The sequence below is a fragment of the Gracilinanus agilis genome, chromosome 4, assembly GCF_016433145.1.
Source record: "Gracilinanus agilis isolate LMUSP501 chromosome 4, AgileGrace, whole genome shotgun sequence".
Classification (NCBI taxonomy): Eukaryota; Metazoa; Chordata; class Mammalia; order Didelphimorphia; family Didelphidae; genus Gracilinanus; species Gracilinanus agilis.
The window spans coordinates 356,153,343-356,167,565 of record NC_058133.1 but is presented as its reverse complement, the minus strand read 5'-3'; the positions used below and the strand labels follow the sequence as shown (position 1 = coordinate 356,167,565).

Sequence of the window (14,223 nt, the reverse complement as noted above, 5' to 3'; positions counted from 1 at the left end):
GTATCTTTTTAGAATATCAGTTCCTTACCATCAGGAATCTTGTCAAAAAGGAGAAGAAAGTGGATCCTCCAAACCACAGGATGGGAATTTCCTGTAAAATTTTTTAAAAAACCGCATTTTTAAAGAGATGGCCTATGAAGACACAGAAAAGGAAATGGTAACCCCCTAAGGAAAAGCAAGGGTTCATCAAGAAGAAATCATGTCAGGCCATCTCATTTTCTTTCTTTATACAGCTACCAGACTAGTAAATCAGAGGAATGCAATAAACGTGGCATACCTGAATTTCAGGCAGACATTTAACATAGTCTTTTGTGATGTTTTTATCCACAAAATAGATAGATAGATATATACATATATATATACATATATATATATTAGATGTATAAATTGCTTATATAAGGTTCTTTTTTATTTTCTTGTTTAATTTTTTGTGTTTATAGTAATTGTAAGGTGTATTTGAATTAATATCTTTAGGTTCTTATTTCTGTGAAGTATGAGAATAGGTTTTATTTATGTAGAGTATCATATGAATTTTGTGAATGTAATTTCTGTAACTGTAAATATTTAGAATTGTATATTACTTGAGACTTGCATGTTGCAAGAATTGTTTTGTTTTTTACTTTCTCTCTTTACTTCTCCCCGTATATAATATATAATATAGGATAGTTATATTTGAAAGATCCATTGGGGAGACAGGTCACGGACACATCAGGGAAGACGGAAGCAAGATTGCTGGAGTTGGGGCACTTGGGGCACTCTGGCAGGGAGGGAAAGGGAAGGAACATGACTAGAACACTTATGGAGCTGAATATAAGTGGGAAAATAAAGGATATCTTTGTGAGGCAGAGATCAGTTCAGTCTGACGGATGCTTGGAGCATATGATGAGGATAAGACTGGACAAGGCAGGGTGGCACTAGTCTGCCAAGGGCTTTGAATCTCATGCAAAGGAGTTTGAAATTTTTTTCCATAAACAATAAGAAGTCACTGGAGAGTTGAAAAGAGGAGAGACATCTTCAGATCTAAGTGCAAAGAAGTTTAATTTGGTAACACTATGAAAAGATGGATTAAAAGCAAGAAAGAGCAGGGGGGAGTTGTAAAACCTGTTAAGAACCTATTGCCAGGAGCAGCTGGGTGGCTCAGTGGATGGAGAGCCAGGTTTAGATACAGAAGGTCCTGGGTTCAAATATGACCTCAGATACTTCCTAACTGTGTAACCCTGGGCAAGTCGCTTAGCCCCCAAGTCTAGCCCTTACTGTTCTTGGAACCAATACACAGTATTGATGAAGGTAGGGTTTTTTTAAAAAACAAAGGAAAAAAATCTATTACCCTATTCTAGACAGATAGAAATGAGATCGATTTTAAGATGGTAGATGCAAGAATAGAGAAGGTCATGAGTGCTACAAATATTACCTACATAAAATTTGGTAACTGAATGGGATATGAATTGAGAGAGAAAGAGTCAAATATAGCTCAATGTTTCAAACCTGGGAAACTGAGTATGAAGGGAAATAGGACCAATGACAGATTGCTAATAGAAGAAAAAGTAGGCTTAGGGGGACATTCAGATGGCAATGTGTTATAGGCAGGTGAAGATAGAGGAATCTCTGGTTAGGAAGGAAAGTGCTGATTATAAATTTGGATCATATCCTAAAGAGTGACATTTCATAGATCCCAGTTTCTAAGGTCCTTTTCTAGCTCCAGTGGGAAAAGAAGACCATAGGATCATAGAACTGCAGCTAAAAAGGACCTCAGAGATAAAATCTATGAAAAAAATTTTTAATTGACCATTACTTCATTGTAACTATTTTCCTCTGTAACCCTATATATTTTATGCATTTAAAATATCATTCTGAGGAGTCCATTGGGGTCACCAGATGATCCAAAGGGGTGGATGACATAAAGGTTAATCTTTGATCTAAAAAATGATAAAAGAGTAAAATGACAAATATTGGGAAACCCTGTTAGTAGAGCTGTGAATAGATCCAAATTTCTGGAAAATAGTTTGGAATTAGGCCCAAGCATACCTTTGAAATGACTACAAGTGCTAGGCCTATGCCCCAAGATCAAAGAAAGAGGAAATTGGCTCATACTTACACAAATATTTAGAATAACTCTTTTTTTTGTTGTGGCAAAGAACTGGAAACTAATCAGGTGCCCATTCATTGGGGAATGGCTGAACAGATTATGAATGTGATTGAATATTATATAGTCATAAGAAATTTAAAAATAGAAAGTTTCAGAGGAAATAGAGATCTCAATGAACATGTGAAGTGAGCAAAACTAGAACCATTTATACAATGACAACCACTTTACAGAGAAAAACGATTATGAAAAACTTTAGAACTCTGATCAATGAGATGATACAGAACAAGTCCAAGACTAAAGAAGAGGAAACATTCCATTCACTCCTTTCTAGAGAGGTGATAAACTTATAAAGCAGAGAGAGACATAATTCCAGGAACAGTTAATATGGTCACTTGTTTTTGCCAGACCATGAATGCTTATGAGAGTTTTATTTTGAGAGTAGGGGGCTTGGTTGCTGTTCATTTACAGGGAACATGGGAAGGATAGACTCTACATACATGTAAAGACAAATCATTTTAAAATAATTATGATCCAGTCCTCTTCCTTCTTCACATCTCTGCAATATCTGACCCTGCTCAACACCCTCATGCCTGGATACTCTTTTCCATACTTCTTGGTTCTCCTCCTCCCTACCTGGTCACTTCTCCATCTCTGGGATGACTCATCCCCCACCTCCCTAACTCTAACTTTGGAGAGAACCCAAGGCCTGGTCCTTGTGCTTCTTCTGTTTCTCCTCACCCTTCAGTGATCTCCTCAGCTACACCAAGATCCATATTTCTAGCTCTACTGTCTTCCCTTCATTTCACTTGTGTATATCCAATTTTTTATTTTGCATTTCCAAGCAAATGTCCTATAGACATCTCAAAATTAACATTTACAATAAAATTTATTATTTTTTCCCACAAGCCCACTTCTCTTCCAATTTATACTAATTCTAATGAGTGCAGCACTTTATTTCCAATTCACACCCTCAAATGTCATCCTTCATTTTCTTTCACTGCCCATATCCATTCATTCTGTCTACTCACACTGTAATAGGTATGGGCTTTAAAGGTATAAAGGCAGATTTTTGCAAGTAGATTAGGGAAAGCCCCCATTTCAATTTGAGCGCTCATCCCCTCTTTATTATTGTTCTAACCTTCTAACTGGGCTCTCTGCCTCAAACCTCCACCATGACTACTCCAACTTCCAAAAAGTGGAGGAATGAGACCCAAAGACTCCCAGGGCCATATAACTTCCCAATTTAAAAACCTCCAGTGACTCCCTATTGCCTCTAACTCCTCTTTCTAATCTAATTCTAAACAACCTTTCCAGGCTTATTGTACATTACTCTCCTTTACACATTATAAATATTGACTGCTTTTGTCGTTAATTATTACTAATAACCATAAATCTAGCGGTGCAATGGAGTAGAAGGAAGAGAAAGAGTTGTGATCGTTATGCTGAGGGACATGTTCCCAAGTCACTCTTCGCATAGAAGGAAGCTGAATAAGTAGGTCCAGGGACTGTCTGTCTATACCTGCCCGCTTGGAAAGGTAAGAACCCATCCCCAAGTAAGGGGGATAAACATTCTGGTGGGAATTAAGCTAAAACAAATTAAATCATTTCACTCCAGAAATGGAGCTGAAGACTTCAGAAACAAGACTGAGCAGGACTGTTTGATGTTTTACATTTCATTAAACACAAAAATACAGTAACATGCCACGTTAAGGGCTGAGTGAAGAAGAAGAGTGGTTAGCTCAGGAAACTGGTGCAAAGGTTCCACTTTTATTTTATTGATGTGTTCATAAATAGTCTTGAAGAAACTCAACTGAAAATCTATATGCTTACTCTCCCAGACAGAAGGAAGGTGGTCTGGTCACTGAATCCATTCCTCAGCAGCTCAGTACACAAGCTGCTTCATCAGAATTAATTCAGAAGGCAGTTAGGTGGCTCCAGTGGATAGAAAGCCAGGCCTTGAAGTCAGGAGGTCCTGGGTTCAAATGTGACCTCAGACATATCCTAGCTGTAGGACCCCAGACAAGTCACTTAACTTCAGCTGTCTAGTTTCTAACCACTCTTCTGCCTTAGAAATCTTATACTTAATATCAATTCTAAGATGGAAAGTAAAGGTTTAAAAAAGGAGAAAGAAAGAAATCTAACAGGATTTCCCATTCAAATGATCTACATTAAGAAAAAAAAGTCATGCAAACAATCCAGTACAAATAAAGAAAAACCAGGGCAACATTTTGGATATATAAAATGTCCCCAAAATGCCCACGTTAAGGAGATCATGGGGCTAAAGTTTCCAAGTAAAAAAGGAGGTAAAAAAAATCATTAAATATTAAATGAATATCATTAAATAATTAAATATTTAATTTAAATAGTTTTAAAATGCAGATATTTTACTTACACTCCACTTAATACATTAATAGACTGTGTCTTCACTCCATATCCCGTATCCTTTAAATTGGCAACAATTCCTAATACATCAATATTTGAACCTTTGGTTCCAAAATTCCTTTCACTATACATTATCATGTGAGCATTTGAAAAATCCTGTTTAAAAAAAAAAGAACCAAAAGATTAAGAGATTTATATTCATAATTTAATAAGCATATTCAAGTATTAGTTATCAGTTTTTCTTTGTACTTACACCTAATATAGGCCGTAAAGACTTCAATTCTCCATCATAGCCACCCCAATCTTGCCATTCCTTGTATTCACCTTCTTCCAGCAAATACTGATGTCCTGTAAAGCCTGGTTTCTCAAAAGCAACCCAACTATGAGAGAAAAACCATTAAGAAATTAAAATTTTAGACAGTTTTTCCAAATTTTTATTTTTTTCAATGGCATAAAAATAACTTTAATTATTTTTCCCAAATGTTTATTCACCTTCAACAACTAAGAAAAATTATAAGACAAGATTCATGAGTGGCTGCCATAAGTTTTCTACTCTAAGATGAAAGAAGACTTAATAACAGTCCAAGGAAATATGTGTCAGGATTTCCTTAAGAGAGCTGTAAGCCAGTGAGAATGTATGCATTTAAAAGAACAAAGTGAAAAGAGCTTTATATCAAGTCAAGAAGGAAAAACAATTTCATAAAATGGAACTCTTGAAATGGTCATTAAAAATAAGCCATTTGGGATCATATTTATAAACAACGGTGGGTTCAATCATATAAATAGACACTGAATAGGGAAAATAGTCTGTAACAATCCGAAGACAATCTAAAGAAAATAAAGTCTTCCTTCTCTATGTGCACTCATAATTTGTTTGAAGCTTGGTACTAATTAAGCTAATAAGATGGATTTAATTTTGTGATAAGACAGTGATTGCTGCTTTGCTGTTTGTCCCAAAACAAAGTGCTCCCACTTTAACAGCCCAATAGTTATTTCTCTCGGATGTGTGTTGTTGGCAACAGAGCAAACAGGGAAGGAGAATAGCTGGCTATGGACACAAATCCATAATGCTGCTGTTGAGTGCCATTTGGTATACAAAGGATAACACATGTACTAATTTATTAGGAAAAAATGATAATAATGATTTCTTTCCACTTACATGCCTCCTAGAACTTTTATTGACCCTACTGATTTCAAATGCAAATTATCTTCTCCAGCTTCCTCAGTTTCATCTCCTTGTGTGATGAAATTACACATTTCTGTTTCTAGTTCCATACATTTTCCTTCAAAAAAAGGCTTTTCATAAATGATGACCTACAGCAGAAATGAAACATACCATCGTAAGGACACATAGGGCTAGCGAGCTCAATATCAAAACAGCTGGTTTTAAAATGTTTGTATGTATGGCAAGCAAATTAAATGTCCTTTTTCATACTTTTCTAAATTAATTCAAATATGGCATTCTATAAGAGTCAATTATGGTATAGTAGATAAAAAGCCAGCCTCAGAGACAGGATGACATGAGTCACCTTAGGCAAATCCCTCAGAGACAGCTAGCTGGTGAAATGGAGAGAATGCTGGGCCCAGAGTCAGGAAAATCTAAGTTTGGATCTGGTTTCAGTCACTTATTAGTTTTGTGACTCTGGGAAAGTCACTTAACCTCCCTCTGCCTCAGTTTCCTCAACTGTAAAATGAGGATAATAGCACCTATATCACAAGGTTGTTGTAAACATCAAATGAGATAATATTATAAAGTGCCCACCACATAGTAAACACTACATAAATATTTTTATTTTTAAATAAAATAATTTTTTATTTTTAAATAATAATTGCTATAATTATGATATTAAAAATAAAGTATAACATATAATTATGGAACAAATAAATGAATTAATTTAATAAGTTAAAAATATATTATTATTGACCTGGGCTCAAGAACCAACTTGGATAGCTCCTAGCCATGTGACCAAATTCCAGAAAGCCTCGATGTCCCCAGGTAACGCTTTCTTTAAAAATATATTACAGAGGGGGGCAACTGGGTAGCTCAGTGGATTGAGAGTCAGGCCTAGAGACGGGAGGTCCTAGGTTCAAATCTGGCCTCAGACACTTCCCAGCTGTGTGACCCTGGGCAAGTCACTTAACCCCCATTGCCTAGTCCTTACCACTCTTCCACCAAGGAGCCAATGTACAGAAGTTAAGGGTTTAAAAAAATTTTTTTTAATTTAATAAAAAAAAATATTACAGATAAATGGCCAGTTGACCTCAGTGTGAATGGTTTCCATCCTAGGAGTTCCCTATGCTGATAATATCACAGACTCAGACCTATTCCTATTTCCTGCCTTTTCCTCCCATAAAGAGAATGCAATATATGATTTTTTTTTTTTACCTTTGGATCTGCAGGGAATTCAACTTTTCGACCACCCTGAAAAAAAAGGCAAAGATTAATCTTTCTTTTGGGAGCAGTGTGGAAAAATTTAAGATCAATGGACTTAAGAAACAGGAAATTTGGGTTTGAATCTTGATGATGAGAAGAACCGTGTACTTTTGGGAATTGTCCCCAGGTTCATACAAGTCTGGGTAACTATCAAACTCCTTCTAGCCCAGCACCAAAACGTGTCTTAATCACTGTAAGAGATTAGATCCTTTTACAATGGTTGCATGGAAGACAGACACACTGCTGGACAAACACTCATAAAAATACAACTCAAAACGTTCCGGAGAATGACCCCAACAAATAAACATTAAAAGTGATGTTGTATAGGACAAAGAGCACTTGTCTAGAAGGCAAGAAGACCGAAGAGCTGATCCCAGCTCTGTCACTAGGTTTGCTCAGCCAGGTCATCTCTAAGGTATCCTCCAGCTAGTGTTATAAATTCTAGAAAATATTAGTAAATCAAGAACTAAATTTCAATCAAACAGAAAGCCTATGGGATTCTTAAAAGTATAAGGTGTCCCAACAATGATCTTTCAGATTTAAGCTGTCAAAACTTAAAACTAAGACTCTGAGGTATGCCTTGCACATCTCTGATAGTTTTAAAAAAATACACTCAGCTGGAGTTCCAATGCAAAATACAAGGTGTGACCATTAAGCAACATGATTGGTTTTAAAAAATATACTCTCATACTCAGCAGGGACTGAATTTTTCAAAGAAATGCCCTTGGGAGGCAGCTATAGCCTTATTCCAATGATGCTGCTGTTGCTCTAAAACATTTTAAAAACTCCCCCATTTGGAATAGCAGCAGAGCTTGAAGCACCCACAGTCTTGTGACTATCCACAATGATTAAGAATGGACTTGGAAAGAGCCAAAGGGCATTCTGAGCCAAGTTTGTTGAATAATCTGATTGAATCAAGTTGTGTAATATTTTTGGGTAAAAGTGACTAAAATTTAAGATGAGAGTAGGTTTGGGGCTCAAACTGCCTTTGAAAGCAATTCCAAAAGATTTTAGTTTCTAAAAGATTTTAAATAATTATTACATCACTGGAATATGTACGTAGCTTCCCATGGTGACTTCTTTGAAAGTCAACTTTTATTTACATGCCTGAATTCTGCCTGGTATATTAATTTTGAAGACTCATCTCTTATCTTATAATCATATCATGTTAATAATATCGAATCTTCCAAGGGAGAATTAACCCATGGAATACTGTATTTACCATTTTCAGGGGCCTCATTGATCCAATGTATGCTTCTTCTGTGCCCCAGAAGGCTAAATCAGGATATTCACCAGGCTCGAGGACAAAAGGAATACCCTGAAAGCCAGGTTCTTCATAAACCAGCCATCTAAATAAGAACCCCCAAAATGGCAGACATTAAAATTCATAGTTATTTGAATATGCAGTCTCCCTGGAAAAACAAGGCTTAGTCAGACAGGTGCCCAACAATAAGTAGTAAGAAAAACACACTCAATGTAGGAAATTTAGATTTTACTATTTTTAAAAAATCAGACCTGTGATTTCACTAGCAGAGGGTTGTGAAAAACTTTCCCTACCAATGAAGGTTAACACTTGCTATAAATATATTCAGATTGAAAGCCTGGACACACACCTCCCAGTAAGGGATTCTCAGACTCCTACTTTGACTATTCAGATGCCTTTTATGGTTAATTTCCTGGTTTTAGCTAATGTTTTGAACAGCTAAGGTTGCCATAGAAATGGGGCATTACAGGACTTCCCCTTTATCATTGAAATCAAGGCTTATTAACTTTTGTGGTCATAGACCCAATGAGGCAGTGAAACCTATGGAACCTTTTTAAAAATAATGTTTTTTTTAATGCATAAAAAAAATGCTTAGGACAAAGGAAGTCAATTATACTGAAATAGTGTTTTATTTTTTAAAGATCCCAGGCCTTCATTTACAAATCCTTGATTAAAAGTGACACACACACACATACATACATACATACATACATACATACATTTAGGAATTATCTACTTAAAATGAGGCAAATCTACTACCCAATTCCCTGATAACATTTTAAAAAAATGTGAAGTTTTCCTTTGAGATGACCACTTACATACCTCAGTTCATCAAGTGGTAAGAGATAAATTTATCAATGATAAACTTTCTATGACATTTTTTTCCAGGGAGTTTACATTAATAGGAAATTGTTTTAAAGTAAACACTTTTGGCCCAAAAGCTAGTTCGTATCCATCTCCCTTTCTAGGCCTCTTTTCCACTGCCATAGCCCAAAGGCACATTAAAATCATTTATTTATTTATTTAGTTTTGCTGGCTGCTTTTGTCAACACATGGTGACTCAGTAACTTGTTATTAATTCAGGAACTTCCAACCAGAATCCCATACTAAAGTACTGTCTGTAAAAGAAAGAAAAGAAGGGAGGGGGAGAAGGAATGTTAGAAGCTGGGGGAAAGAAGTGGAAAATTTAAAGAGCCCCATCTTTGAAATACTACTTCTCTAATCCCTGTCTGCTTGACTATTTCAACAAAAATCATCTAAAAGGTACACATCTAAACCCCAAGAAAAGAGAGTCCAAAGGTGGAGTCCCTTGAAGTTTCCTTAAGACTCAGGAGGGACGAGGTTACGGTTGTAACCCACATTACCTTGTATGAGCACAAAGGCCATGTTTTTCAAAATTGTTCATTTTGAAATTAACCCCCAAATTGTTAATAAGATATAAGAGGTCTTAATGATACAGAAGCATCTCCCCATCACTGCTAGGATGACAAATCCTAACAATAACTGGTTCTAACAAATTCATTAGAAATAGTATGGCAAATTTTTCTTTTTTCTTTTTTTTGGCAAATTTTTCTGATGGCAATACCTATGATTGAATAACTCCTAGATTTCTACTCCTATCTCAAATTCCAAGGGCAATAGTTTATATTTTTAATTTCTGATAAGGTTTACAGTTTCCCTGCAAAAGCAAAGAACTAATAACAGTTCTTGTGAAATAAAGGATTCAGAGTGGGTCTAGAGAAGGAATCCTCTACCCTCACATCCTGGCTGGATGCCCCTGGGCAGTCCCCAATTTTTCAGTGCCCCAGGCTCTTCTCTAAAACTAGAAATTACAAAGCAGTCACTCATCTGTAAATCTGCCTTCCTAGTGGAAATCTCTCACTGGAAACTCCCCATCTGGAAATAACAAACAAGTGGAAGGGGAGTAAAAATCATCAGGAATTATATTCTGGTTTGATGTCTGAAAAGACTTTTGTTACATTTGAACCTTCTCACCAAAGATGGCGAGGTGCTCCTGCATTTTTAGATAGCAGTCTACGGATGGGTGGATTTTGGAATCTGAAAACTGATATTTTAAGAATGATTCACTTTTCTTGAATTCTGTTCTGACAAGACGTGTTCATCACAACCCAAGCAGGGGAAAAACAAATATCTTGTGGTGTTGTTTTAATTAGTCTCGATATAGTTTTTTGGGGTGCGGTTATGACAGGCAGTGTGGTATAGTGGAATTGTAGACAGAGGGGTGTGCTAGGAGCCAGGAAGAAGGCTTGGGTTCCAGTCTGGCCTCTGATATCCAATGATTGTTGTACACTAGGCAAGTCACTCTCACCTTTCCCTGTTCTGGGAAACTCCTTAAGACTTTTTGGTTTTCTTACCTGGCCGTCCTCTATACCAAAGAAATCACAATTTCATTCCCCATCTCTGTCCTAGAGGACTTATTTTTGACCACTTCATAATAGAAGGCACACCAGTAAATGGATAAGCTTTAAAGAAGCGGCAATAGCAATAAGAATGAATTAGAGCTTCTGTACCCAAATGAGTCTTGCCAATTTAAGAGTCTATCACTTAATTCAAATGGCAATTCTACAAATGAGAAAAAAAGATATTGAAGTTCCTCTCTACAAATGACCTTTGGGGTCAGTTAATGAAAAACATAATCTCATTATACCTATAAATACATTTATAGATACATTATATAACAAGAAATAAAATCTCATTATTTTATAGTAACTACTTTTTTATCTTAGCTGAAAATAGGACTTCTTAGCCTGGCCAGCTATCTTAGTCACCAGTTTTGTCTCTAAATGATCTTTGGCTGTTTCCAAAAAAATAAACCAACCCATAGAAAATAAGGACTTGCTTCCAATGAGATTATTCAAGAGAATGTGTTCCAGGAGTCAATTCCACAAGAAGAAGAGTTCTAAAAAGATTCTGAACTGTGATGTTGCCTAAGGGAACAAAACCCTACTAGGATACAAAGGATCAGGCATATTAAAAATCAGTTCAATCATCATGCCTCATATAATTCAATATAAAGGCAACTGAATGACATAAAAGTCTAATAAACAATACTCTAAAATAATTTTACAAGAAGTTTTATCAAGATAAAATAATTAAAATCTATATGGAATATCAACGATCTAGCTGGATGATTTTTAAAGGATCAATGTCACCCAGAGCCCTGTGGCACTGACATGGGTATCAAGGTATCTGGTCTTTCTACCCTCTCTCTCTATATTTCCATCTCTTCAGGTCTCCGTTTTCTCATCTGTAAAATAAGTGATTCAGACTAATTTTTAAATTCCTTTCTAATTCTTTTAGCCAATGGACCTGTACATAAAAAGGCCTGGGACAGTTGGGTGACTCTGGAGAAGTCACACTGAGTGACCCATGTACTCTATCGTGGCAGAACGAAGGGTCAACGTGCCTCCGTAAAGGGAGTTCCCTTAGCTAGAGGGTGAATGAATGAATGAGAATGACTGGCCCCAACTTGATTTACCCAGAAAATAGGGAACAGAAAAGTTTAAATTGGTTAAAGTATTCACCACAGTTCTCTCTGTTTTTCCTAACAGAAATAGTCAGAAAGAAGCCTAACTATCCCTATTTGTCTTTCTTTAATGAGGAATGGAATTTTGAGAGGAGAGAAGAGGGAAGCTGATAGTAATGTGGAGGAGGAGGAGGAGAAGAAAAGGTTATTGAGGCATTTTCTTAAATGCAAAAATAAAAAAAGTTGAGAAGGAAAATACATAAGCAGGTTAGTTTTGCGAATAATATTAAATTTATTATATATATGTTTAAAAAGTGAGCTTTATAGAATAGACATTTATAGCCTCATATATAATCTTCTTTTTTGATTCCACTAAGTATATGGAAATATTTCTTTTCTGGTATTTCATTCAGAATAAAAAATTAAATGTAATTAATTTTTAATAGGAAGGAAAGCACATAAAAAATGGAAGTTTTTTCCCTCCAATATAACGTTTATGCTAGCAAGAAAGGCTAATACATAAACTATATTTTATGAGCACTACATGCCAAATTTCCAGAATTTTTTCTTTTTTAAATGACAACTAAAAAAATTTTTAATTAAATAAAAAAAACAAAATAAAATAAAAATAAATGACAACCACAATCAAAAATAATTTTTAAAATAAAGGAACATTAATCAGGGATTTGAATGTTTGGCACAATGTCACCTATATTCCTTTCAAAATACACACACACACACATACACACACACACACACACAAAATCATTTTTAATCATGAATAAACTTAAAATTAAATACTTACGTGCCCCAATGCACTTTAATGGAACATGTCTTCTGTATTGCACCATACATCTGCATTTCTTCAGTGTCATCAAAGTAGGAATTTACAAGTCCCAACCCTTCTGTTTCAGTAAACAAGTCAATATGACTAATTCTGTAATCCTGGAAAAATATATATTTATATGTAATCATAATTATGCTATCTATTTAATTATACTATAAGTTCACTTTTTAAAAGATAGCAACTAATTAAAGTAAGGCTTAAAAACATACATGGATTTCCAGCAAGCATTTGCTGCTTTCACTCTCATTTTAAATGCTGTATTCAAGCTGCAATTAATATTTGTGCATCAACAGGGTGTGAGCAATTGCTTCCCTCATATGTCAAAGGTGCCACATACATCTCAGAGAGGCAGGTCAGATTTTTCAGGGCTCTATTCTATTGGGATTTGGCGGAGGGAAATAGAAACAACTCATGTTAAGGTGGCTTTGCTTTCACCCAGATGTCCACGTCTTTGCTCTTTGACAATCACACATCCTTTGCCTACCTATGAGTCCAAGAGACTCATAAATACCTCCATCAAAAAAAAAAAACAACCCTTTGAATCTTCATTTTTCCAAATGAAAGACAACACTAATGGCTTTTTTTCAGATGGTAAGGAACTTACTAGGACCTATACTGGTGAGCTCATACATCCATTGATGTAATGATGAAATGTTAATAATAAGTTCTAAGGTTAATTCTAAAAGCAAGAAATTTCGCTCAATCCTTAAAAGTGGTCTCGAAAATTCCTGTTTAAATTCATAGGAAATTGGGAACAGCTGGGTGGCTCAGGGGATTGAGAGCCAAGCACAGAGACAGAAGTCCTAGGTTTAAATCTGGCCTCAGACATGTCCTCATTGGTGACCCTGGACAAGTCACTTTATCCCATTGCCTAGCCCTTCCCCTTCTTCTGCCCTGGACCCAATACACACTATTGATTCTAAGATGGAAGGTTAAGAATTTTTTTTAAGTAGAAAAAAGAAAAAATAAATTCACAGGAAATCAAGTCTGAATTAGTAATTTGATTTTGGGATCACTTTTATTTAACATTCTTAATCCCAGAGGTAGCCAAATTTCAAGCAGATTGCAAATAAAAATCAACAAACCTTGTTCTCATAGAATATATATTCTAGAAAATATATCTTCTAGAGGATGGAAAAATAAACTGAGTTTTATTTTTAATTTTATTATTTTTATATATTTTATTTTTATTATTTTTATTAATTTTATTATTAAGAAAAAAAGAGATGGAAACANTATGTCTTCTAGAGGATGGAAAAATAAACTGAGTTTTATTTTTAATTTTATTATTTTTATATATTTTATTTTTATTATTTTTATTAATTTTATTATTAAGGAAAAAAAGAGATGGAAACATGTCCTTCCTTTTTCTTAAACAAATAATTAGAATGTACAAATATTTGATTAAAAAAATTATACAGAAGTTTCACAAGAATGCTCCAAAGCCTAATCACTCACTTTTAAGCCATATGAAGGACAGAATGAAGTGATAGACATTAGGGTTGGAGTTAAAAAAGAATTGGCTTTCAATTCAGCCTCTAACACTTATTACTTAAGTAACTGTAGACAAATCATTTAAACTCTCAGACCCTAAGGCTCCTTATCTTTAAAACTGAGACATTCTGGCAATGCCTACCTCACAGGGCTGTTATGCACAAATTTTTCCATATGAACCCTAAAGGACTGTGTAATTGTGAGTTGCTAATATTCAAATAGAAATTTT

At 35.2% G+C, this 14,223-nt stretch overlaps 1 protein-coding gene across 1 annotated transcript in view; it reads right to left on the bottom strand.

Annotated features, from left to right (window-relative positions):
• Positions 1 to 14,223, bottom strand: part of CRYBG1 (crystallin beta-gamma domain containing 1) — a 66,772-nt gene that overhangs the window by 28,130 nt on the left and 24,419 nt on the right. Inside the window, exons 6-11 of the mRNA XM_044676644.1 lie at positions 12,459 to 12,598; positions 8,125 to 8,251; positions 6,855 to 6,890; positions 5,628 to 5,782; positions 4,722 to 4,848; positions 4,479 to 4,624 (exon numbers count right to left, since the gene is read on the bottom strand). Of these exons, the coding sequence (XP_044532579.1) occupies positions 4,479 to 4,624; positions 4,722 to 4,848; positions 5,628 to 5,782; positions 6,855 to 6,890; positions 8,125 to 8,251; positions 12,459 to 12,598 (731 nt within the window). The remainder of the gene's footprint in view (positions 1 to 4,478; positions 4,625 to 4,721; positions 4,849 to 5,627; positions 5,783 to 6,854; positions 6,891 to 8,124; positions 8,252 to 12,458; positions 12,599 to 14,223) is intronic.